This window comes from Crocodylus porosus, unplaced genomic scaffold (genome assembly GCF_001723895.1).
Source record: "Crocodylus porosus isolate Cpor-Errol unplaced genomic scaffold, CroPor_comp1, whole genome shotgun sequence".
Classification (NCBI taxonomy): Eukaryota; Metazoa; Chordata; order Crocodylia; family Crocodylidae; genus Crocodylus; species Crocodylus porosus.
In genome coordinates, this window is record NW_017728909.1 from 19,928,215 (window position 1) to 19,955,918 (window position 27,704).

Sequence of the window (27,704 nt, forward strand, 5' to 3'; positions counted from 1 at the left end):
CATGTCCGTGGTGGCTCGGCTCAAGCTGCAAGAAAGGGGCCTGCCCCCGCCCCGCAGAGCTGAAAGCAGATTTAAGGCTTGAACGCACATAGCTTCAAGTCAGAAGAGTTTCGTGCCTTATTCTGAGGCACATCCACCAGGGAACTATGCCTGCAGTGGCTGTCTCACCTCAGCCCTCCTTTGCCTTCGGTCTATGCCGATCTCTTTGTCCTTTGACGTGATCCACGAGCTTCCCTGCAACAATAAGCTTGCATGCCAAGCGCTGCACATTCCTCTGACTGTGGCAGGTAATTATAGCATGGAAACCCCTGAACCATTTGCAGCGTTTGAGTGCAGATCTCCACAGAAACAAACACAGCAGGAAGCACCGGAGCCGTGATCCTAAGGGCGAGCTGGGGCTGCGACGTGTCACGAGCATCGGCCTCGGATGCATTGCTGGAGAAGATACCAGTGAGAAACAGCCCTATAGCTTCTGCCACCTAGTTCCTAGCGCCTCCTTTCCAGTTTCTGGAGTCAACCACTCTCCTTTCATAAGGGGGAATCCATCCAGCCCTGTCATTTAATAGAGCAAATGCATGTCTAAGATTAAGTGGAAACAACTGCACAAGCTTGAACCTTTGGGGCTGCAGCAGCCCATGCTGTGTTTCGTAACCAGCAGCACCACCCACTGGCAAGAGAGAAAACATCCAGTGAGTGGCCAGATGTGCACAGACCCCAGGGACAGGCCCAGCATGGCAGACCCAGAGCAGAGGACTCGCCCGGGGTGGGTGGGAAGAAATAAGGGGATGATGGGCTTCGGTATAAGGCCGTACGGTCGAAGTGCAGCATACTGAAGTTCTCCTGACCCTCCCAGGTCTGAGATTGGAGCATTTCCTGCAGGTGGAGGGACCACTGCTCGTTCTCCCTCCCTTGTCCATCAATAATCTGGTTCCAGCAAGATTTAGGGGACAGACAAGGAGTGCGAGAGCAAGGGGAAGAGGGGCTTTACATACAACAAAGGAGTCAGGTAGGGAGCTGGGTAGTCTGGCCACTTGCCATGTTCTCTCTTGCCCCAGCAAACCTCCCCTCACTGGGCTACAGCTCTGCCACTCCACACAGCATGGCTACCACGAGCAGAGAGAAATAGTCTCAGTAGCTAGTAACCCATTCTACGCAGAGCTATGGGGACAAAAAGATAGGAGTGACCTTGAACTGTTCAATGTGGGGGAGGGGGCTATGCAGCATGCAGCGACTCAAGATGATGCATTCCCCGAAACCTGTCGGGGTAGGTGAAGAGCTGGAAGCTGCTTTGAGGCATACACCTTTGTTCCTAAACATTAAACCTTAAGGAGCAGAAACATCACATCTTCTCGTCTACCAGCTTCCCCACCCTTGGCAGGGTCTGACAGGCTCTGTAAGGAAACTGAACGATCTCCACCCTGGGTATGTGGATGCAGACATCTCGTGCAGCGACACGCAGAGGTGTTGAACAGGCTGCGGTGGCACAGACAGGGTGGAAAGTTAAGGGAGCTCTTGTACTTCAGCTACCACCTTCAAGAGTTTTTACAGGCAGTGAGGCCTGGAGTGGACACCTGGGGACTAAAGCAGCTGCAGAGGAACAAAGTAGGCGCAAGCAGCGCTGCATCTGCGAAGTGCTTCGAGACCTTTGACCAAGAGGCTGTAGAAGCCCCAAATCCTCTGAGCTGTCACCTTAATACCGGGTCCCTCGTGAAAGTCAGACGAAAGGGACTGTTCCATTGCCAAGGTCATGAGAAGCACAGGATGCATTTTCACTCTGAAGAAGAGTGAAGCCAACCACTCGTCAAGGTACCAACACATTTCCAAGCCACTCCCCTTGAGACCACCCCGGCAGCAAACGGGGCTCTGGCTTGAAAGGGGATGCAAAGGCCAGGTGGGCTGAAATTAAGGAGTCCAAAAACAGCGCTGAAGCCTATTGCAAACCACCTCCTGCCCCCAAGAGGTGTCACAGCAGACACTCCTGGGACGGAGCTGGACTGCCCCTGGATTAAAGGCCTTGTTATACAGAGCTCTTAACCCCTGGACTGTCCGCACACCAACACCTGAAACTAGTTTCAAGCACTCCTTATGTGGCTCAAAGTGACCCCGCTCCAGGAGAGACTCTCTCTGATCCGTATTACCCAGCTCATGCCACGCTAAGGTGTAGCCACTCTAAACTACACCTAAGCATAATGCCCCCCCGATCAGGCCCACTGCTCCCTATGCCTGCTTACTGACACCCCCCCCCCCACACACACACTTATTTGTGGTTTCTTGCACTGTCCGTCTGGGGGGAAGCAAGTTGAGACTGGTTATCCTGCTCATGCAGCAAGGGGGAATAGGGGCCGGGGTGGATTCTTACCTTTCAGTCCCCCAGCCCATTAAACACCCATCAACACGGGTGCAGCTCTCAGCATCACGTGTAATGGGGCCCCACATACAACAGCAGGTTAAAGAGGATGCCACCAGCCAACGCACTAGACAAATACAGTTTTATTTAGATACCCATAGTAAGATGCACAAATACTTTTGTTCACCAATTTCATTTCACACAACTTCAAGTAGTGGAAAAAAAACTGCAGTTAATTACAATTATTCTATAGAACAGGGCAGTAGTAAAAGATCTGTTTGTTGGACTACAGCATGGTTAACGATACTCAGATGAAAAATGTACAGATCTGGGTATTTAAAAAGTGTGTGCGTGTGTGGGGAGGGTCACTGTCACACACTTGAACATGCTTTTTTCAAGAGCAAAATCTTTCTGGCATGTGGACACAGTAACCCAGTTTGTAAGAGTGGGGGGGGGGGGAAAAAAAAAAAAAAAAAAAATCAGCCTCTTCAATTGATGTGGAAATGAATCTACCGGTATTTAACACATTTTTCTCAACCCACATATTAAAGAATTTTATTTGCGACTGATAGATGGAGGTCAATGTGCAAACAAATCTTTATTATACTGTCCATATAAAATCAGGCAACACACCGATGACCTAAAGCAGTCCGTTACAGCCTAATGTTCATTGCTCTTCTACTGTAGTCATCTTCTGAAGAGGAAAATAAAAAAGGAGTCCAATGCATTTGATTGCATTTAGCAAGCTGACCTAAGACAGTCAGTCACAGATCCAAACCTTTGCACCCAATTTGAATTCTTCCACATGCAGGAAACAACATCAGTCCGAAAAACCCCAAAAAACAAAAAAACTTCACATTCCATGGTGCAAACACCCCAGCTGAGAACACATATTGCTGGATTTTATTTTTGCATTCCCATGTAAGTGTCAAAAAAGATAAGATGGTGCTGGATCTGGTGGAGTAGCTGCATTGTTTCCAGTTTTTATTAAAACCACACGAAACCTGAACTCTAACCATCTCCTGTGTGTCTGTAATAAGGAGGAAAAAGCTCAGCAAGTTGTGTTTGGGATTGATGTCCCTTTCTTTGCACTCCAACTGTGTCGCAGCACAGTACGGAGCTCAAGAACCGCCGACAGGAAGAGTTCTAGCGATGGAACGCATGCTAGCAAGAAACGAGATCAGTCATCGATTAAACTCCTTGCATTGCAAACATGTTACGTGAAACAGACTGGATTTGTGCATTGGTTTTGAGGCACATATTGCATTGCTCAGCAAGAACCTTGATAGACACTGCAACATTCAGTGGAGTCAAACACAGAGACATGAACCTCCGGTGGACGCGGTTTAGACAAAGATTCAGGGACCACATTATTTGAAATGGTGAACGGCTCCCTCCTCTACTTGAATTATGGATCCATTTCCAATTTTCTGTGATACAGCCCCTCTTCCACCCTAAAAACTTGAAGAGGTCCTTGCTTCTCTATACCTAGGAAGCAGACAATATCCCCAACGCCACCTGAAAAAAGTTGGGGGGAGGGGGGGAATCAAAATCAACAGGGGTCTGCACATATGCGGCAACCCCCAGAACATATTTGCCATGGAGGAATGAGTTGGGAATAAAGCCCTTCAGACTGGAAAAAGTTAGGGGAGAGATCCATGCCTGGGTGAAAGAAGAGAACACGTGGGATCGAACTGGAGAGAAGGCCCCGATTCAGCAAAGGACTTCAGTGCTTCAAGTTCAGGCTCAAGTCCCATCAACATCAGTGGGGCTTAAGTACCTGCATGCCGGTGCACTGCTGAACTGGAGCCCAAGTTAGCAAGTCAGGCTGGGACCCAAGAATATGCTTGAATCTAGTGAGAAGGGAGAGACTGGGACAAAAGGACTGAGGGCCAGCTTGCTGGAAGCTGTTTTCTAAAAAAGAACAAGGATCCCACCACCACCTGCATCCTGAAGAGTCTGGGATGCAGCCAGCTGAAGCAGCAAATCCCAGCTGGGATTTCTTAGGCCCTGCACACATGGACAGGGTAAAATCTAGACTCAACAGGTAGTAAGGGCCCTCTTCCCTACACAGCAGAACTTTCCTAGCCAGTCTGGACAGAGATGGAAGAGACGGGTGCAGCAGCAGCCTGGCAGGAATGGGGCAAGCAGCTGGGATGACTGGAGAAGATGGTCCTTCTCCACGCTTCAGCCGGAAGTGGCTGGCCTGGCCAGCGCTTTCCACACACAAGTGCTAAGAACTGGCGTATCTGCAGTCAGATAAGGTATTAAAACACCAGCTTCTCTTCACCTCTGCCATTTCTCTGGGCATGGCTGGCTGCAGTACATTTCTGCCAGAGGGTCCAAGTTGGATGCTAAGACAGAGCTCTGCTGTAACCGCAGTTTCCTGGTGGCTTCAAATTATTTGAGGAAGTGACCTTTTTAATTCTCTCTTCCTAACCCTGATGGCTGAAGGAAGTCTTCCAGTTGCATGGGAAAGGGTTAGCAGCGTGCGACCGTCCAGTCGAAACGGCGATGTGTCCGTCCCACACTACTCTGAATGGGAGCCTAATTCTGAAGTTGAAGAGGCAGCTTAAACGATGCCAGTGGGAGTAACTTGCAGCTGCTCTGGGTTCAGCGTGCAGAGCACCCACACTTCCTATTTAGCTGACCATCGCTGCACAAGGAGATGGGACACCAGCAGATTTCAGCTTGTGTAGATCTTCGCATTACAGCATAAGGTCCCACTTCACATGCAGCTGTATTCTTGAATCCTATACAGTGCAAGCCTTCTACAAAGGGGCCTGGTTAGGGTCTTCCTCCTTCATAAAATGTTTGGTTCCAAATGTTTTAATATTTTTCAGACTTAGACAAAAAGCTTTGAATCAATTCTTAAAAGGTGAAGTAGAAAGAACGAGAAGAGATTGAAGAAACTGCTGAAGATCACAGATCAGAAAATGAGACGCATCAATTCTGCTCTGAAAAGTGACTAGGTCTAAAAAGCGGCACACCTCATTCAGTTCTACGTGAAAATCCCAAATGGGCAAATATGGCTTAGTCTCCACCCCAAAGAATCTGTCTAGTTTGCAGTGACCAGGAAGGGAATGGACCAGAAGTTACAGACACATTAGCATCATATCCAGTGAATAATGACGATGCACTCCTGACTTGATTATTTGCTGTGTTAACTCCATAAGGCCGAGAGGAAACGACTGAACCCATTCTTGTGGATTAGCAGAATTCTGCGTTGAGCTCGAATTAGTTGTGTGCACATGCCCGCTGAAGACAGACGGAAAAGCAGAAGTACCCTGAGGATGCAGTTTAGACCAAGGATGTCAAAGACACAGACCACAGAGCTATTTCCCTCTGGCTTGCAGGGCTAACTGAAGGGTTAGAAATATGGGGGTGGGGGGAAGGAGGGGGCAGTGTCTGTCACCAAATTCCCAGCAACAAAAGGCCTGGGGGGCACTGACTGGTGAGTTATATCTGCATTAAATCTCTGCGCTGCTGTTGCTTCCCACACCGGGTCCGAATCCCACGTGGATCCAGCTCATGGGGCAATCGAGTTTGACACTCCAGATTCAGATCAACACACGAATACACTGGACTGAAAGGGACCTCCTGCGATGGAGTGCAGTCTCCTGCTGCTGCCACGGACTCAGCAGAAAGAGCTGGATTTCTTGCACCTCAGACTGAGCGTGCAGGGACATCTGTACTTGTCAGCACAGCACACAGAAGCAACGAAGTGACCATGCGCTGCCTTTATTTTAGGCATTAGTCACTTCTCAGAGCAGAAAAGCAATTCTCGGGATAACTCCAGATGCCACACGGCATGAGCAGACAGTCTGGTCTTTGCCTGCCATCTGCAATGCTTGATCGTTCAAACTTTGCAAGTTGCACAGACCGGTTGAAATATTTTGCCCCACAGTTAAAAGAAAGCATGTGCACTACAACACGGGGGGCGGGGTGTGAAATCAGTCCTCTCTCACTTGATGGCTTCAGCATGAGCTCAGGACTCTGTGCTGCTTCCGAAACTGCCGATGCCCGAAGCAGCAGACTGAGGAATTACGGCCTGAATTCAGAACTAAAGCTGGCAAAGAACAGAAGGTCTGGGGGGGTTTTCCCACCCCGCCCCCCCAGTGCTTTGGATCTTGAAGTCTACAAAGGGTAATCTATTTGGAAAAACATTTAAAAAACTACCAATCACTTTAAGACATCCTAACCCCAAGCCACAAGTTGTGATCACCACACCTGAAAAACACCCCATGTCGTTTGTGCAAAAACACCAAACGTACGTCATAGGCAAAGGGGAAGATCCAGCATCTTATGTACACATTACCACACATGTCAAGCACTGTCATCACTGGAAGGATTTATCCCAAGACAAGTCAAGTCAGTGCATTCAGTTCGTGTCTACACCACATCCTAGAACACCAAATGAGAGATACAAGTCACAATTCATACAAACCTGTGGTAACTTCAATGTGGGTATCTTAGAAAAAGACAAGGCATGTACCCAGCCCTAAGACAGCAATGAGTTTCTTTCAGAGATAACTTTACAAAGATCAAGGTACCATAAGAGAAAGGCACATCAACCTCTGATTGGTCCTTTGTGTTATTTGGATGAATCATAGTGATTTATATACCCTGAGACTGTGGGAGGCCTTGAATATAGGAGGGAACCAGGTGAGCAGGCAGATAAAGAAAAGTACAAGTTTAATGAGATTGAAGATTCAGCACCTGAAATTTCCCTTTTGATTAAGGGAATCAAAAGATGAACTGTTCCTCAAGATCCAGGATTTGGATCCAGGATCCAAATCTAGGACTTTTGTTTGTTCATTTGGGGGTCCACAACTGATGCAGTCCAGATGCAACATAATGTATCAGGCTAGGTTTCCATGGGGGATTTATTTGTTGGGGGGCGGGGGGGGAAGGGTTGTGTTTGGTTTTTTTTTTTAATTTTGGCCTTTTTTTTTATTTTCCATCCACAACTGTGGCAATTTGTATACAGTCACTATTGCATATCAACAACCCACAGCTCTGCAGCTCAGCCAGCCACAATACTTTGTTCCAGATGCAAGCATGTGGCTTGCAGACCTACAGGCCCCAGCACATAACTGGAAAGGGCTTTTTAGAAAGTGGCTACTGACACCTTGACATTTTAAGGGTAAAACAAGCCAAAAACATCTTTCATCCAGCAACTTAGAGCACTGACTTATTTCTTTTCTTTTTCAAATGAAAGGACCCATGCACTGGATTAGAATAAGGGCAATTTGATGAAGTAACCCAGCATGTTATCCCACTTAATCCCATTTTCAAGACTTAAAACTTCAGCACATGGGGGCACAGCAGGAACAGATCCCACAAAGGGATGCGGTCGACTTCATTTTGTTTTGGGTGTCTGGTGAAGCCTTCATAAAAAGGCACATAAAAAGCCCTGACAATAAACCAGCAGCTTCCTCCCCTTCTAGGCCGCCCGCAAGTGGCCCCAACCCTCCTTGGGTCTTCCCTCCTCTTCTGCACCCTCCTGCTCACTGCTTTATTGGGGCTGCCCTTGATAGACACCCAGAGCCAGGGGACAAGCTCTCCCCTACAGCACAGCATGAAGGCACGCACATGCCAAGGGAGCTTTGCAGCAGACGTCAATAAAACTCAAAGCCCCCAGCGTGCCATCAAATCTATGTTGTCAACCTGAAAACACAGCAAAATTCAGGCATCTCAGCTCATAGTTCTGGTGCTCATGTTCAACACATTCAAATGGAAGTGCAGTGTGGGTTGAAGTCTCTCTCTAGGTCTGCCTACACTGTCACTACAGTTCAGGTTGACATGCCCATGCCAACTTGAAGCTAGCTAGTTTGAGGACAGCTATGGAGGCATGGAGCTCAGCGTAGGCTCTGAGCTAGCTGCCTGAGGATTTACTCCATTTTTCAGGCAGGTTTTGCAGTCTGCACTGAGCACCATCCTGCTGTAGCTATCCTGACGGCAGCATCTGGGCAAGCTCTGGTAGTTTAAAGCTGGTATGGACATGTTGACACAAGTGGCAGTGATAGCAATGTAGCTGTAACTCCAAATCCCTTTGACATCGCTGGAAAATATGATAGCAGGAAATTACATGCCTCCTCCTGGACTCTAGCTACAAACCTGTCATAGGAGCAACACTTTGGGGCTGACATTTAGGATAGGATGTGGTTTAGATGCGAGCAACTCAGCCACAAGAGTACAAAAGCTGGCGTTCTGTCAGCACTCTGATGTCAGCACCGTGATCTCAGCCAGGAGGCCCTCCCTCATTATGTCACTCTGCACATAATAAAAGAAACTCTCAGTTTCTACAGATCCTTTTTAGGCACAGCCAGATAAATAAAGCAGCCATGGTGCTGAAACGAACCCTATTCCCAGCTTTGTTTGCATTCCCAGTACCTTAGGTCATCCAGCAGCCACTGCGTATCGACTCTTTGGTAGTTTGTCATCCTGGACCAGCTCATTAGGCCAAATGAATCCAATGAAACCCAAACTTGGTCCCTGGCTCCAGAGTTGTGTGGGCTGGAGTGGTGAAGGGCTCTCCCCAGCAGTAACACTGGAGGGCCTCTGGCCACAACTACGTCAGACTTGCTAACCTGTCAGGACCAGAGCTGAAGAAGTCAGTAAGAAACAAAAAACAAAACAAAAAAATAAAAACAGAAAGGGGAAACAATCTCCCACTCATCACCATGCTCAGAAGGAACAAGTAATGTGGAAACAAGAAATGGAAAGGGCTTTAACCTTTATCACAACGCTTAAGTACTGCAAGTACTCGCAAATACTCAGTGGTTGGGTATTATTACTGGGCCCGTTCACCTGTGCTATAAGCAAATGGACATGGCTCTCCAAAGCAACAAAAATTTGGAAAAGAAACTTATCAAAAGCATGGGAGGTAAAAACTGGCTGCTTAACTCATTCTGCAATGCCAACAGGGCACCGTGTTATTGTAATGTCAAGTAGCAAAAGAGAAAGCGGCCTAATGATTTTTAGCAACCAAGAACCTTCTTATTTTGGAAGAAAAAAATTAGATACAGCTGATCCTTTTAGAAGTAGCTGCTTACTTTCTGTCAACTGCCATAGACAAGTGCGTAATTAGCATTATGCAGCTTCTAAGCAAACCCTCAAAGCAAAAACGCACTTCATAAATAGAGCAAACTGAAGACAGCATGGATGAGTGTCATCTATCACCTGTATCATGGATGACTGCCACTGGACCCACTTCCCTGAGAAGCTACCCCTGCAAATGCAAGGCAGCTGTAAGAAAGCATTGGAGATCCAACCCCAATTAATCTAATTTAGAAAGGAAAAGAAGTTGAATTTAACTTGGAGCATCTGGAATTTGAATGATCTACAAAGCTCCTTGCAAGTGAGAGAATCACTGAGTCACTGCACAGTGTACAGAGTTGTTTTAAAGCTCGTCAACGAGCCTGTAATTGATTCCTCCCAACCACATGGACTTACCTCTATCATTTGAGTGATGGGAGACGTACTTTCACGCCCTCTTCAAAGTGAGCAGTGGGCAGGCTGCGAGCTTGCAGATGGTCCTACCAAGGAACCACTGACTTGTACTTGGATCCCCTTGCTCCTAAGAGCCACTTCCCTGTGCACCTTCATTATCATTTTAAATTTAAGCCAGTGGAGTGACAGCAGCCTGGTCACTGGGCTAGACAAGGGACTAGCCATCAAAACCTGGGTTCTGCTCCTGTTCCTATTACGACTTCCCATGCAACATTTGGCAACTCAGCTCTTAGTGCCTCAGCCTCTGGCAAAAGTATCTGGGTATCCAGCAGCAACGCATACAAAGGCATCCTCTCCCAGTGGGTCACCAAGTGAAACCACTGGTCTGGGACTCTCCCATGTGCTATTGCTAACTCCCCCCCCAATTACAATAGATAGAAACAAGGTGCTGCCAACGTGAAAAGGAAGTGGGGGGGTGGGGAACAGGAGAGCAGGAACAATTTTTCTAGTGTTTCCCCTGGTTTTGGGGTACATTACAAAACACAGAAAAACTCCCCACCCTCAAGAAGGAATTACTGTAAAGCTAGAAAGAGTGGAGGCTCTGGAGTGGATGCACTACCTAAAATGATCACTTGTTTCCAGTTAAAAAAATACACATACACATGAAGTAAGAATGATGTTATGCCACTAAAAAAATTAGTCATACCCACAGCACAGGTAGTGCTCAAAATCCTTTGAAGGGAACTTCCAAAACATGATCAAACAGAGGGTAAAACTTCCAGAGCAAAAATTGTCCTTTAGCACCAGCACCATTTTAAATGTTGGGGAGGTGTGAAGAGGGGGAACACAGGACACAGCCAGGAAGGATTCCCAGTGGCTACCACCGGTGCAGAGCGTTCAGCATCTCTGAAAATCACGACACAGACAAAACCAGCTTTGGGATACAACCGTCCGAGAGGCACACCCCACACGTAGGAGTCAGAGGGCTTCAGATTATCCCTTCAGACACACATCCTCACCATTTTTCACAGAGAACATTTAGTCATTTATTTAGGTTCCTAGGCATGAGGTCAAATACTGTGACCCCCCCCACCCCCTTTCCAGGCATTTATGAAAGAAATCCCAAAGCGACATGCTCTGTATTGAGAACAACACAACCGAAGCCAAGAGAATTAGTTTGCAGCCCTATCATTTTATGGCTACTGTTTGGTCCCTTGATTGTCCTAGGTTTTGTTCGATTCATTTTTCTCCGATTAGCCCACATGGGAAGCAGGAGAAGTTTGACATGCTGTAATACCAAGTCTTGCTTGCCAGAGTTGGGCCTGAATTTAAGGAGTCTGTGCTTTAGGTCTGGGTGGACATACAGGGCTATTCTTTCCTCACTCTTACCTTGCAAATTTACGAGTGGAGGGGAACTGTACTTCTAGCACACCTTGCATCCAATAAGCTCAAGTACTTTGCAAACTAGAAATTAAACCTCCATCTTCCTGCCTGACACTAATTCCATCTGCAGATGGGGAGGCTGAGGTACTGAGAGGCGAATGACTTGCCTAAGGTCACATGGTGTCTGCAGCAGAGCCAGGAAGAGAAGCCACTTCTTACTTTGTTCTGTACATTGGTCAAAAATGCATGTCCTTCACAACTGGGCTTTGTATTGTTCACCAAGGGCCTCTGGACAGTCTTTCTTCACCCACAGTTTCTGGTGAAGTCCAATGGAGTTTGGAGCGTGGACTGAAAACAGGTATTCAGAGGACCGGGACTCTTATAAAAGTATCCTGTAAAACCAAGCTGATGTTATAGACTATTCTTAGCATGATAAGCAGAAGAGAAAAGTCACCTGGTTGCATGGAAAGCCCCTAGTTTGCATTAAAAAGAAATGAAGTAGAGTCAGCAGCCCTTTGACACTCTATACACATTTGCAGAGTAGTTGCTACCTGCCTACCCCACTCTCTCCGGGGATAAGGAAGGAAAACGAAACAAAACACAACAAAAATTAAAAATAGCTTCCATTTGGCCCAGCAGCCTGAGCAGCTTAACTGGCTAGCAAAAAGCATTCCTGTCGAGAGAACTCACAGCCGGCTAAGACAGCTGGGGAACGACCACCGTGTGCAAGCGTAGGCGTGCAGAAAACACTGCCCCTAGCCTGAGAGACCTGTTTGTAGACAGACGTCAGGTACCCAAATCTGGCTCCTCCCTTCCATCCAATCCCAGACAGGGGCGCACGTACCCAGAGGACTCTCAGCTACTTCAGAAACTGGGCGGACCGAGTTCAGTTGGTCACAAGGAACCTGCCTGTCGGATTACCATTTCTATTAGCCTTGCTCCATCTCTGCTGCCACACAAGAGCTCTACCGGAGGGCTCGCCCTGAAGCTCCAGTACCTTCACAAGCCGATACCTGGGGCAGGGGTAGGGAGAAAGGCGAGCACAAGAGGTTGCCTTCGTTCTCCCCATGCACCATGGAGAAGCCAGGTCTGGGGCCACTGCTACACTCAAGGCTAGACAAGCAACATTGTGGGAGATGCTGTCCCTGGGTCCTGCTGAATATACATCTGTGTGTATTGTATTCCTTTATGTATACAGTGTCATTAGACTTGTACTTTTAAAAAATAAGATCAAGCCAGGCCTGACCCAGGCTCTGCAGATAAAGTAGTAGCTTATTTCTTATAAATATTTTTTAATATTTTTTTCTTTTTAATTACAAGTAGTCCTCACTCCAGGTAATGTAAGTGACACGAAGTACCTGCACACACACACAGCCCCTGGACTTTCACAGAAAGCCCAGCAGCAACCGCTCAATAAGAAAGGAGTCCTACCTCACAGCAAAGTAGGGGGCATATGGCCAAGTTAGCCTAAACTGAGGGGAGGCAGGGGAGAAAGGGGGGGGAAAAAAGAGAAGAGTCACTTGGAGTAAATACAATAAAAAGGGGTTTCAAAAACCCTTCGTATAAAGGATCAAGGAGGTTAAAGCAAAAGCTGGTTCAAAAAAGATGTACAAAACTGTTGGAAACCAACAGAAAACTCTGTCAAAAATAACTTGCATTTAAATCAGAAATCAATGGCATCACACAATTTTGTTGGTAAAGAACAGGGAAGGGGACACCGGGGAGATCACCATTGAGGGGAAGAGTTCTCATTAGCTCCAGAGCCCAGCATAATTCCCATGGAGTCCTGATGGAAGGGGGCCTCCTGCCACAAAGAGTTTCGTTCCAGACGAGTCATAGCAGTGGGTGTAAACAGCATTTGGGAAGTTATTAATGTCAGAGAAATAATTCCTCCAGGTTTCATCATGATTCTGTTGAAGGAAAGTTCACATCAGTATTGCTGCAAGCAAGCCAAAAGACAGACCTGATTTCAGAAAAGCAAAATGTGGCCTCATAATCCAAGAGGGGGCTGTTCTGCACCAACAGTCCAAGGTTTATAGGCTAGAACAGCAGTTCTCCATTTAGACTCAAGGCAGCTCGCAAAAGGCTTGGAAACAGTTTGCTTTGTTATTCTGGTTTTGACTACAGAAAAATTCAACAGAAGAATTGCTCTCATAAAGAACTGAAAGTCCACAACAGGTCAGAACATTTTAAAATGCTCTGGATTAATATTTGAAACCTCCAAGTTTACCTTGGGAATTGTGTTTTCCCACCTCAGCACCAGTATCAAGTGGCACCTTGCGGCACCCCCAAAAGGTGCTCAAGGCACTCCAGGTTGCTGCAGCATCCTGCTTGAGGATCAACTGGACTAAAATTTGGAATGGGCCAAGGGCATCTTGACAGCCTGATGGCCCAAGTGTCCTCAGGAGTGAGACACAGGGACAAGGTTCAAAAGCTCCTTTGTGCAACTCAGCTACTAGAACAGCAGAGAGAATAAGATGCTCATTGAACCTACTACCTGCACAGAATTGTTCTAGTCATTTATTAGGAACCCCAACCAAAGACAAGAGCCCTGCCCACCCACACCAAGCACTGCACAAACAGTGACGGTTCCTGCCTCTGCACAGGTCCAAAAAGGAAGCAGCCAGATTTCATAGGCATTACGGCTGGAAGCGACCATGCTGTTCCCTTGACTCTTTGCTGCCATCCAAATTCATCACATTAGATTGGGGCTGGGGACTGGAATCAATGGTATTTTAAAACACTGTAATATATAGTATTTTTAATTACAAAAAATTAAAGCTGATTACCACATTCAAGAGGCATCAAGCTAAGACCTGAAAAAAGAGAATACTGAAACAGGTCCATGCAAAAGCTGCTCCACTGGAATGCCAGTCTGTTTATATTTGACACTGGCCAGTAAGTTATTCTCTAGCTGCATCCTACTCTCGCAGGTGCGTGGGGTTTTTCTGAAAAGCTAGTGAAGAGCTCTCTACAGGGCTCAAAGCCTAAATGCCTTTCAGTTACCAGCTCAGTGTTTTAAAGGCGCTCATTTGATATGTTTACTTCCCAAAACTGTACAACCAACTTGGCTTCAAGACCTACATGTTAAAAGCTTCTATGGTTGCGAACTACTCACCAGCCAACCTTTCCCCGTAGTCAACTTCAGGATTTCGTTTCCTCCTAGCTTCTGTTTCTGTCCACAGCAGGCATGAGGGGGCTTTTCATCCAGGAACCTCTGGGCTCTGATGTCATAAAACAGCAAGGACCCCTGCCCCGTTCCCACAGTTATGATGTGCTCGTAGAAGCTCACGGACCGGATACCTGTCAGTCGGAGGGAGAGGAGAGTTACCAACTGCTGTAAAGAGAAATGAATGTTTTAGCTTTGCAGAGCTGATTATCTCTGTCCAAGGTTTTCTTCTCTGCATTATTAGTTTCCTTTTCACTGCAAAACAGTGGAGGTTAAGTCCCATTTCTGTTATTGAAATGGTAGCTGCTATTACATGTTGTCCTTCCTGCTCCCCACAAGCTCCCACCACCGCCGTTCCTATCCCAACAGCACACGCTGGAGCACCCCTCCCAGACCACATCTTGTACCAGTCACTGTGCAAACTGAACAAAGGTGCTCCCTGTCCCAGGTCACGTGCAGCCTCCAAGAGCCATCCAGTGGGGTGTAGGATTTCCCATCAGACTCAGGTACAGACTGTTTTCTTGATTTAATATTAAGGATTAATCTTAAAGTACAGGACAAAGACAATAACTGACAATCTCATTGGCGTCAGCTGGATCAAGATCATGCCCAAGGAAGGGCAGCCTGGGGGCCAACTGGCTGGGCAGCAGCTCTACAGAAAAGGAGCTGGGGGGACAGGGACAAGAAGCTGAACAGGAGCCAGCAGTGTGCCCTTGTTGTCAAGAAGGCTACCAGCATCCTGGGCTGCATTGGTAGGAGCATTGCTAGTAGGTCAAGGGCTGTCACTCTTCCCCTCTCTTCAGCACTGGGGAGGGCACATCTGGAGTCCTGTGTCCAGCTGTGGGCCCCCCACTACAGAAAGGGTGTGGACACATTGGAGAGTCCAGCGGAGGGCAACCAAAATGGTGAGTGGGCTGGGGCACATGACGGGTGAGGAAAGACTGAAGGAACTGGGCTTATTTAATCTACAGAAGAGGAGACTTAATAGCAGCCTTCAACTCCCTGCAGGAGGGTTGCAAAGAAGATGGAGCTGAACTGTTCTCAGTGGGGGCAGATGACAGGACAAGGAGCAATGGGCTCAAGCTGCAGCAAAGGAAGTTGAGGCTGGATATTAGGAAGAATTTTTTCACAAGGAAGGTAGTAAAGCACTGGGCAAAGATCCCCAGAGGGGTGGTGGGCTCTCCATCCTCGGAGGTTTTGAAGACCTGACTAGACAAAGCCTTGGCTGGGATGATGTAGTTGGGGCTGGTCCTGCTTGGAGCAGGGGTTGGACTAGACATGACCTCCTGAGGTCCTTTCCACCCTAATTTTCTATAGTTCTCCAAGTCTCTGAAGGCTAAATCTTGCATGGACATACAGAGCCCTACTCGTCTGGGAATGCTGGAAGATCCAGGTCCTAAATCGCTTTGGGTTACTTATGTTTAAAGTTTCAATCAAAACAGAACATTTTAGCTGAACTCCCACTGCACAAAATTAAATTGTGCAGATTTTTTTCACGCTTTATTAAAAAAAATAGAAATTTGGAGGCTAGAGTCTCTAAAGTGGATCTGTTTGAAGGAGAGACTTTGTCCATGCCAAAGTACATAACATTACTTTCTGAATGATTATGGGCCAGCCATTCCTTCACTATTTGCTGAAAAAAAGAGCTGGAAAGGTTTCAGCTGTGGGTACCCAGCAGTCTAGTATTTAGTATTGTTCAAAATCTTCTAGGGTTTAGTATTGTTCAAAATCTTCACTGATGACTTAGAAGACTGAACTAAATGTAAAAGTACTGAGTCTACAGATGACGCCCTCCCAGGGTAGACAATTTAGATCACTGGTGGTCAAGTGCACTGCATGCGTACCAGAAATGGCATGGGCAGCCCGTGTGGCAAGTGGCAGATCAGGGAGGCGATGAAGACAGTTAAATGAGGAAGGGATCAATACTGGCTCAAAGGTTTGGCCCCACAGGAGCTGTGGAGGTAAAGGCCGCACATTCATGGTTGCCATGTCTGGCTGATTATTACAGTGGCACTCTCTCATACTTCGGACTTAGCCAGTGGCATGCTTGCCAAAAAGGTTGGCCACACTGTTTTGAAGTATGGGATTGGGAACTGAAATAACCCTGACAAATCGGAAAAAAATTACTCTGAAACAGGATCAAATTCAATAAGGGTTAGTGCCAATTGTTACACATAAGGAGGAACAAGCAAAATCCACAAATATGAGATGGGAAGCAACTATTCTGCAGCCAATGATATAGTGGATTGCAAGGTGAATAATATTGTTGCAAAAAATATAAAAGCAACAACTCCTGCTAATGCATTGCAAATGCTAACACACAGGTCATGGAAAGCGATTCTTCCACTCTCCTGCGATGGTAAAGTCTCACCTCCAAAGCTGCATTCAGTTTTGGAACTGCACTTTAAGACAGACATGGACAAACTGGAAAGAGCCCCCAAGGAGAGCAGCAAAAGGGAGGTCTACAAAACAACGTAGGAGAGCAGGATGGAAGAACTGAAACGGTGTAGTCTAGAGAAGATCAAACAGAGGGATTTGATAACTGGCTTTCAATGAAAAGCATTGTTACGATGCGGACAGCAATTAACTGCTTTGTATCCACAGAAAACGAGCCCTGTAGTAGTAGTAAGTATGTTTACAGAAAGGGAGATATAGGTTAGATATTAGGAAGAAATTTGTGATTGTGAGGGTGGCTAAGCACTGAAACAGATTTCCAAGAGAGGTTAGGGAATCTCCCTCCCTAACTTCAAAGCACCTAGCATTTAAAAACTCCCAAACATTTGCTTGGCATGGTTTAGAAACAAAGTCCTGCCATGAAATGGTGAGGGAGGAGAGAGGGGTTGGACTTGATGATTTCCTGAGGTCCCTTCCAGTCGTATGTTCCTTATGCTTTTTTTTTAAGTTTTGTTTTTGTCCATCCACAAAGACTGCAAAACGGATTGAGGTACAAAGCAAATAGAGCTGTGCAGCTCCTGCCACATTTTTGGTCTGAAGCTAGAAGCTTTGGATCTCCTCAACAGTTTAAAATATAGCTGGAAAATAAGAGGGGGGGGAGGATAAGCATTCAAACCAGAATTGGGAAAACATGCCACGCTTCCATCTAGCTATGCCAACTACAACTGAATCCATTTGACCAAATGAAATCAAGTTTAAAAAGTAGGTATTTGTAATGGAAAAATTATACTAAAAGGAGCCTGGGATTGTTAGCCAAGGAAACATGAAAGTGTTCGGACAAGCCTGAAGCATCCCTTTTGTGCACGATGAGGATTATTTGGCTTTGGCAATGTTCTGCAATTGGGTCCAGATTCTGCAGGAGACCGCAGAGGTTTCTATAATGACAGCACAGAAAAAGAAAGCAAGCGCAACATGGTACCCTTCTATTTCTGTACTAAAACTACTCTTGAACAAACAACCCATGATGGATCGAGTGATGAGGGATGCATAGAGATGGTATATGCTCACCAATCTAGTTCCTGCATTTCATAGCATTAACGTTTTGGTTTCTTCTCTAATCATGAGCTAAACTGGGGGGGGGTGGAAATCAGTGAGGTACCAATTATCAGGAGGATGTTTCAGAGTACATTTGAAAAATAGCATTTCAAATTGCCTCCTTAAGGGGTTTAAAGTACATAGGATTAATAATTAACATAAAACTGAAGCACAAACTGTACCTGAACCCGATGAGAAAAAAAAAAAAAAATCAAATAAACTCCAACATGCCCATCATTGTACTATGTGGGTGTCATAGTAATACCTTGAACTATAACACCTTCAAAGTACACAATGAACGCTGGTGAATTAAGTCCCACTCTTGTACAGTAGGGGAGAGTTCCCCACTTAAAGGAGGGAAAATGGAAAGCAGGGACATTTCCCTGTACATGCTAAGAGCAGTAGGCAAAGAGAACATATAAAGACATGGATCCAAACAGCTAGAAACAAACTACCACCACAGTATGGATTAGAGCCATACCTATCAGCCCACTTTAAGCCAGCATCAAAGAAAGGCTGTTCTCACTTAAGTAGTAGTTCAGGTTGCTTCATATTCCCTTGCAGCTGCTAGGGGAGCCACACTTAAGAAGCAGGGCAGATACAGCAACTGCTGCTTCAGATGAAATAAGTCATCACACATTGTAGCAGAACGCACTTCTCATCTCAAGTCTTGATAAATAAGAAAAAACTTAGACCAACTTTTAAATGATACGTTAGCGTCCCCGAGAACAATGAGTTTCAAAGTGCATGTTCAGCTCACCACAGGCGATTTCTAGGAACATTCAACAGAAGATGGCAACTGGCCAACATTTTCAAACCTGAATAGCTAAAATTAAATCTATGTTCAGCTACAGCTTTTTCGTTGAGTCTCATTCTTCAAAGGTGCCAAGCATGCACAGTTCACAGTGGAACCAACAGCAGGTACAGGCGCTAGGCATCTTTCAAGATTATTCTCTTATTCAAGTGCTTAAATAGGGGGTTAGCAAGGTAAGGCTAAGCACTGAGGTTTGCAGTCTTCACCTACTTCATATAACCCAAGATGGCATAGGGAGAAAAAAAAAAAAAGGAAGTTATTTAATACATCTTAAGCAAGCTCTTTGAGGCATGCTGTCTATACATATTCCACTCCTGATGTTGCATGGGCCCTATGCACTCAAGATGGGACTATGTGCCATTGTACTGTGGGCGAGGGCAAGGGCATAGAAAGGCAGAGCAAGGTCAAAAGATCCTTAGCCATTACATCAATATGGAGTCCTGGCAATACCAGCCTGCATGACTTGGCGGATGGTTGTGGTACACAAATGCCACCACTTTCAAGAATACCAGTTACTCTACAGATAACTTCTCTTCTTCAAGGTTTCGTCTATACTATATTACACTTTGGTGACTCAAGCAACTGCCTGTACAAGGGAGGGGACTGCTATGAGGCTAGACAGATCAGGACTGCGATACGGTTCTGCCAAATTAGGCATTAAATAGAGAAGTCTCTACCGAACAGTAATATTAGTAGAATTACACATCTTTTCCCAAACAGCTGCTTAATGGAGTCTCAGCTACTAGGGTACTTCTAAAAAAGCTACAGAAGCTGCTTGTGCTTCAATGGGCAGTTCTAACTTACCCCAGGGGTTTCTGAATTAGCGACATGATCAACCTGAAAACCATTTGGACAATGCTTGTGCTGAAGTGCTGTAACTTGGCCCTTTCCGGATGGAATGAGGGGTTGACAGTCTGCAATCAAGAAATGCTTTGCTGAAGAAGCTGGAGCCCCAGAAGTTAAGAAGACAGTATTCTGCTGCAAAATAGACCTAAAAGGGTCAGGGTGGGTCTTGTGGATCTAGCCAATGTAGAAGTAAAGATTTTTAATAAACCAAATCAGGGGCTGGAGGTAGCACTGTTAAGACTGGAAAATAACACATACATCATTAAGAAAGGGAAAACATGATCCAGGCAACCAGAGTCCAGTTACTCTGATCTCAGCAATAGGGAAAGCTTTAGAACGAGGTTCTGAAGGCAAAAAGTACCGGAGACATGGAGACTAACTGAAAAAAAAATGGGATAAATGCAACATGGGATTTACTGAATGCAAACTATGCCAGAGTCTTCCCAAAGAATGATACTGGGATATAATTGATTTTCCTAGACAAAGGAAACACATTAATCTAAAAATTCAGAAAAGAATTTGATACAGTGCTACACAAGCAGTTAATTAAACTGGAGAGGAGAATTTGAATTAAAATTGCAAGTCAAGTAAAAAAAAAACCTGGCCAACTGGGAAATAGCCCTCCTTCTACTTCAATCTGCTCTTTCAGGCTGGGAAGGAGTTATTAGTGGGGTTCCCCTCTGACTGGTTTTAGAAGTGATCTCATTTAAAACTGTCATTGATAACCTGGGCACAAAAAAGTGTGCTTATGATGTCTGTGATAAGTCAAGTTTGAAGAGCCACATAATTATCACAGAGACAATTATGTTCATACTGGAACAGGTTCAGAGAAGGCCTACTAGGACAATCTGGTAAATGGACAGCCTAACTGAGAGACCACCAAGAGAAAAAAAAAAAAAACAACTTAGTTTAGCCCAACAAAATGAAAGCTTACAGAGGATGCTCCTGGAGGGAGTTATTTAAGATGAAGGATAAAGATGGCACAAGAACAAATGGGGATGAACTGGCACAAATAAATTTAGGTGGAAATCAAGTTTCTAGCCATCAGTGGAATGACAGCATGGAACAGCCTTCCAGCAGATGCAGCAGTAACAAGCAGCCTAAATCAGGTTTAAAAGTTGAAGTTGGATATACTTATGAATGTGATTTTGCAATGCAATAGCCTGTGGCAGCTGGAGACTGGAAAGAAACTCCTGGATCGCATGTTGTGAGTTTTCAGCTAGCTTTTCCCACTTTTAAGTTGGTTTTGAAAAATAAAACTTCAGGAAGTACACTTCTCAGCGATGTGCCTCAAAAACAAAGTTTGAGTCAGAGTGTCTCTGAGGGGACTAGTTGTTTCAAACTACAAAAAAAAAAAAAAAAAAAATACTTGGATGTAGTGGATGATTTGGATCAGAGAAAGGAAGTAAAAAATAAATTTGGATAAACTAAAATTTACAGCAGCTATTCCTAAGCTCTAAGAGGCTTTGTAGTTATCTAAAAGCACCAATACAAGACGGCTCGCCTGCTATAATCTACAAATGTACCAACGACAAATTACTATGAAAGCTTCACGACATTATACTGCTCTGGTGGAGAGATCAAGTGGTACCACAAGATTTCAGAGATGCTTGGTTTGTACAATAATAATACAACAAAGGGGACAGAAGTGACTGTGACAACTACAGGGGTATCTCCCTGTTGAACATCGTTGGAAACATGGTCACTGGCATCACATGCCATAGTTTGCAGTCTCTAGGTTAGAGGCTCCCAAACTTTCTCTTATTGCATACCCCCTTCCAGATTTAACAGCTGCCCTCGTGCCCCTAACAGCACACATTTTATATTTTAACCCCTTCAATGCCAGTTATGTGTAATGGCAGATTTAAATTTTCATCTCCAATTTCTCCCACGTATCACCCAGAGATGTCTTGTGTACCCACAGGGGTATGCACACCAGTTTGGAAACCCCTGCCCCATGTTTAAAAAAAAAAAAATCTTATCCTGAGAATCAATGTGGTTTTTGCTCAGGATGTTCCACCATTGATATGACATTTTTGGTCAAGCAACTGCAAGAGGAGTGTAGAAAAAACCAAATAGCACCGTTTGTTGCCTTCGCTGATCTGACAACATGTTTCAATACAGTCAATAAGCAGAGCCTTTTTACTGTTCTGACAAAACCGGGTTGTCCCCCCAAACCGTCGAGCATCTTTCACTCATTACATCAAGGGATGAAGGCAACCGTAGCGCATGAAAACCAAGGGGCGCATGAACAACGGGGTGAAACAGGGGTGGGTCTTAGCCCCCCTGCTTTTTAACCTATACTTTTCTTTCCTACTTCTTCATGCACTCAAGGACTTTGTCGTGCATTCAGCAATGTCAGCATTCATCTTTGAACCAAACTAGATGGAAGCTTGTTCAATACTGCAAGGTTTAGAGCAAAAATCAAGGTGACAGATCTGGTACCGAGAGATTTCCTGTTTGCAGATGATGTGGCCTTAGTTGCCCACAGTGAATCTTCCCTGCAAAATCTCTTGGGCAGATTTTACGAGTCGTGCAAGAGCTTCAGGGTGGCAATTAGTCTCAAGAAGACTGACCATGCACCAAGGAATGGAAGAACCAACATCTGACACCACTCTGGAGGATAAATCTTTTGATGGCATTGACAGTTTTTGCTGCTTGGGTTCTACAATCAGCAGGAAACTTGATCTTCAGACTGAACTAAAAGAACTGGAAAAGCAGCTACGAATTTTGCACTATTATAGAAACGTGCATGGAATAACAGCAAACTATCAGCTAAGGTGAAGATACGAATCTACAAGACTTGTGTACTATCATCCCTGCTTTATGATTTAGAAGCTTGGACAAGATATGCTAGGCACATCAAGTGACTGAACAGCTTCCAAATGAGATGTCTGCTAAGATCCTGGAAATAAAGTGAGATGACAGAATACCAAACACAGAGGTGCTGAAGTGCACAGGACTGACAAACTTAGAAACCACTATCAAGAGGAGGTTGCAATGGCTCAGCCATACCAGGAGAATGGGAGGAGACCATAATCCCTAGAAAATTTTGTACAGCAAGTTTCGAGATGGCTCTAGAAAGTGGGGTCACTCTCTATGGTAGTAACACCAAGAGTACAAAAAAAAAAAAAATGAAGTCATTCAACATCAACATAGAAAGCCAAGAGGAGTGTGCAGAATCCCATCTGCTTTGCAGGGAACATCTGGAACTGGGTGGAGCTCAACATGAAGTGCCTTTGACCCAGAGGATGGAAGCAAAGCGAACAAGAATAAAGCAGCATGCTGTAAACTCGGACTCCAACTTAGACAACATATGGATCTGTGAAACTTGTAACAATCTGTGTGGCTTTCGAATTGGGCTTGACAGCCACATATGGATTCATCAGGCACCTGACTAGATCTCTTAAGACGACACTGTGATCCAGAGGACTCACGGTTGCCTGCAGTACAAGACAGGAACAGTGTTTCTGCTTTAATCAGGGGACTAAGAAGGAAATGAGTGTGAGCTAGCCATACTTCACTTCTCATGCACTCATGACAGCCTCATCACCGTAAGTACAGACTAACTTCAAGAAGGATGCGGATAACCTGGAGAGGGTCCAGAGAAGGGCCACTCGTATGGTTAAGGGCCTGCAGGCCAAGCCCTACGAGGAGAGATTAGAGAAACTGGACCTTTTCAGCCTCCGCAAGAGAAGGTTGAGAGGCGACCTGGTGGCTGCCTATAAGTTCATCAGGGGGGCACAGAAGGGAATTGGTGAGTATATATTCACCAAGGCCCCCCCGGGGGTTACAAGAAATAATGGCCACAAGCTAGAGGAGAGCAGATTTAGATTGGATATTAGGAGGAACTTCTTCACAGTTCGAGTGGCCAAGGTCTGGAACGGGCTCCCAAGGGAGGTGGTGCTCTCCCCTACCCTGAGGGTATTCAAGAGAAGGTTGGGTGTGTATCTAGCTGGGGTAATGTAGGCCCAGCACTCTTTCCTGCTTATGCAGGGGGTCGGACTCGATGATCCATTGAGGTCCCTTCCGACCCTAGCATCTATGAATCTATGAACTGGACACTGGTGATCAAGTGACTCCATTTTACATAAAGGGATAGATAATCTGCTTGCACTGTGGACACATGTGTACTACAACCACTTCAAGAATTTGCATTTCACACAACTTCTTATGAATACCTCATTTTTACACAATTTAAAACACTAGAAATGTTTCCTTCAAGGTTTTAAAATTACAATGAAAACATGTTCTTGCAATGTAGAAACACAATATTGTAGCACAGAGCATGAAGATGGCTAAATTGTTATTCAATTCCAAAAGATGTAAATACAAGGAAAAAAGAAAGAGTATTAGAGGCAGACATATTGGTTATTTCGTAATCCAGGGGGCTGGTGACAAAGGATGGATCATTTGATAAACTTAAGTGACAGCACCTCTTATTCTATACAGCTTCTGGTCAGCAGTGAAATTCAAAGGATCCTAGCCAGTTAGAGGGTTAACTATGTCTCTGCCTTTATTACCTCGAGATGCACACAATTCAGTCTGCTTGTGCAACATACTGAGTTTAAATTTACACATGCTACTAATTATTAGGACAGTCAGAAGAAGCAGCCTTGATATTTACTAGCTACTGCATTTTATTGCAGCCATCAACTGTTACCTTTGCAAGCAGGTAATTTGCAACTTCAAGCTTTCCTTACCACTGCCTCGTTCTCTGGAACAGACGGATTTAACATTGTTGGAAGGCTGCCTTGGGTCCAGAAAGGAGACATGTGCCTGAGATCCCACTGCATACACCGACCACTCCTGACCATAGGCCAGACACACATTCTCCCTGCAGTATGGCAACTTTGTGGAAAGTAACTGAAAATAAAATTGAAAGAAAATTTAACTCATTATGGAAAAGATAAAAAGGAAAAAAAAGGGGAGAAGGGATATAACTGACAGCACAAAAAAAACACCCATGAGACCACATTTAAGGAAACTACAAAAAAGCAACATAGGGCTGAAAAATTAAAGTTCTGAAAGAGTTACTGGCTTCATTGCGAAAAGGCAAAGGAAAAGGCCTGGAGGAGGAGTGGGACAGAAGACAGCACACAGTCAAAGGCAGTATTGTTGAAAACTGCAGCTCTGGAGGCATGGGAGCAGGATGGGGTCAGCTGAGGTGGGAAATGGGACACTTAAACTTTGCCTATATTTGTTACTGCTCTGGTCTAGCCTACTGTACTTCTTGCATACTGCGTGCTCCCAAACAATAATCTCTCCCGTGCACACCATTCTAATTATGCACATCATCCAGCTCTACAGACGCACTCCGGTTCTGCTTATTCCTATTTCTAATGGACTTAATTTATGCTAGTGTAAACCAGAGCATTCACAAAACCATTTGCACCAATGTGACTACAACAGTTCAAAATGACACCTCAATTAAGCTGCTACAACTTAATCAAATAGACACACACTTAGGTCCAGTATGAACATTAGAACAAAGCAGGATAAAGAAAAACCCTTAATATTTGTCTAGATTTAGTAAAAGGTAGAAGCTTGCCTCCCTCACAAGGAGGGGAAAACAAAACACACACAAAAAAATCCCATGCTCCTCTTTCCAGGCCTCTATTTCTAAAAAGGTTCATTTTGCCATTGGGCTTTCCAACCTTCAAATAAGTGATTGGGGACAAGTGTATTACACACGCTGCTGTAGTCAGTTCAGACATCCTATGAAACAGTGGCAGACTGGCTTAGCTGCTAGACTAACTGTTGAAATTTAGTATAGACAAACAGAAACAGCACCTTAGATAGTGTGTGCTCTGCCTTCCAAAGATGAAAGTATCCATCCAGAGATACAGCACCTAGCTCCTAGAAGAAAAAAGGGTTAGCTTCCACATATGTTCTCACCAACTTAAATTCAATACGAGGCAGCTGCTTAAATGCTATTTTAGTAGCTTGAGCCTTGATAATTGCTGTAAAATTTGCCCGTAGTCTTAATGAACATGCACAAAGCAAACCTTAAATTTTACACTGGTTTCAGTACAAGACGGTAGTGTAAACATGGGGAAGGATCAGCAGAGAAAGGGTAAAACTTTGGCCAAAACGGAGATTGCCAAAATAAAAGTGTTGTTAGACATCTGATGAAAATGCCTCAGGAAGGGCACAAAATCAAGTTGCTAATGCTAAGTACAGGCACTACGGCTGGATCTTTATTCTGTGACAAAGCCTTTTTCCAGGCAATGTTCTAGTTCAGGGGTGCTCAACCTCCGGCCCATGGGCCTGATGCGGCCCACAGAGCTATAGGCATCCAGCTTGTGGAGCTCTTCACAGATTGGGGCATTTGGTGGCAAGAAATGCAGTCACCTCCACCGCTGCCAAATTCCCACGCCCTGCACAGCAGGTTGGGGCCAGGTCACACTCCCTCCTGCCATCCCCTTGGCTGTATGAGGCTGCGCCATGTCCCTCTCCCAGGGCTGGGCCCTATCCCCTTTCCCTCGTGGGGCTAAGTTGGAGCCAGGATGTCCCCTGCCCCCCTCTGCGCAGCCAGGTGGGGCCTTCCCACAACTGCCCCGTGCTGGATTGGGACTGTGAGCCAGATCTGGCTCTCAGACAGCTTGGGCACTACCCAGCCAGCCCACTAGCCAAAAAGGCTGAGCACCATTGTTCTAGTGACATATCTTTAAGAAACACAATCCTAAACACAAATTCCCTCTATCAGTTGGCAGTAATACCAAGGCGTGAACTGGGGGGAGTATTTGCATGATGCAGTTTACATTTTTACAGTATGGCAAATATATAAAACAAACTTTGACACCAAAAAGAGGGAGAGAGGTTCAATCTATTAATGCTGGGTCTCAAAAGTCAGCTGAATTCTCTAGCTGGCTACTGATAGACATGCAACCACTGTGGTTTCACAACTGGCGAAAGGATGAGTGAGCAGGGTCCAACCTACAAGCTGTATTCTGTTTGGCTTGCCTTTTGTCAATGGTTAAGTGCTCCATACGCCAAACCTAGTCTCCCCCCTGCCAAGCTATCCACACAGAAAATCTTCTTTTTGAAACTGTTATATTTGTTCCAGAGTAACTGCTAGTTAATGGCAGACACAAAAGCAGCAGATAAAAAGTACAAGAGGCAGGCATAAAAAAGCTTCTAGCAAAACATCCTAAAACTGCAGCTTTGCCTCAAGTTCATCAGTCAGAATGAAATCTAAGTCACATCTCAGTCCAGCTTTTATCCAGTTCCAGAAGCTAGAAGGTTATCATTTCAGTCCTCTCAAGCTGCCTGTTTACATCCTACTGACCTTGTTCTTATTGTTGAATGCCAGTGCTCGGACCTTGCAGTTGTCAGGATTGGTGTTTTCCTTGGGGATATCTTTCAGAGCCCTGTGTGTTATGTGAGCATAGACGGGGACTCGAGAGAGGTTATGCCTGGCGTCAGTTTTTGACAGGACATCCTCTGTCACCTCCCAGAGACCCATCGAGCCATCCCGGGAACCTAAGGGTAAAGCACATCACAGCATGGGTTAGGCATGAACAATTTCTCTACTGAAAACACAGCCCTAAGAAAGGAAAAAACATGATCAGGATTAGTTTTATTTAGCTGAACATGGCCCTGGTGCTTAAATATTAATAAGAGCTAATAAAAGCATGGTTTTTAAACCTGTCAAATTTAGAACGCTAATTGGAATCTCATTAAAGCTTGCCAGTGGCTAAATAATTTTTAAAGCTGCTATTTCAAGAACTACTCACAGCAATCAAGGACAAACTGTGGAGCAATCATCCACAGAGAATATACATCTAGCAGGGTGCTTAGAAGTGGCTGGGTCAGCAAAGATCTGCTCCTGTTTATACGCATGTTTAAGATGATTTAAAATCTAAGCAAAGCTTGTATGAATACCTTCAAGAGGTTCAAACTAGGTTTCTATTGATGGCATTTCTATGAGTGCTTGTACTACTGCTCTGTTGAATGTGGGGTGAAAAAAAAGAAAAGAAAAATCAACCAAATGAGCACATCATTCTTCTTGATGATGACACTAGTAGAGCAGTCTCAACGTAGGCCTGAGACAAAAGCTGCTGCAAATTAGTCCCATCCCACCTCCAACTGCACTCAAGGGATTTACCCCACTCACTTCCATCTGTGTCTTAGTGCTGCCATCTGTACAATTGGCCTAACCGGTAACTCAGTTTCTGTCCCTGTACAATGAGAAGAAC

At 45.2% G+C, this 27,704-nt stretch overlaps 1 protein-coding gene across 1 annotated transcript in view; it reads right to left on the reverse strand.

Annotated features, from left to right (window-relative positions):
- Positions 1 to 2,472: 2,472 nt before the first annotated feature.
- DCAF12 (DDB1 and CUL4 associated factor 12) overlaps positions 2,473 to 27,704 on the reverse strand; it is a 45,136-nt gene continuing 19,904 nt past the window's right edge. The window contains exons 5-9 of the mRNA XM_019531857.1: positions 26,795 to 26,988; positions 25,297 to 25,362; positions 24,207 to 24,369; positions 14,304 to 14,488; positions 2,473 to 13,095 (exon numbers count right to left, since the gene is read on the reverse strand). Coding sequence (XP_019387402.1) covers positions 12,937 to 13,095; positions 14,304 to 14,488; positions 24,207 to 24,369; positions 25,297 to 25,362; positions 26,795 to 26,988 — 767 coding nt within the window. The 3' untranslated portion in view covers positions 2,473 to 12,936. The remainder of the gene's footprint in view (positions 13,096 to 14,303; positions 14,489 to 24,206; positions 24,370 to 25,296; positions 25,363 to 26,794; positions 26,989 to 27,704) is intronic.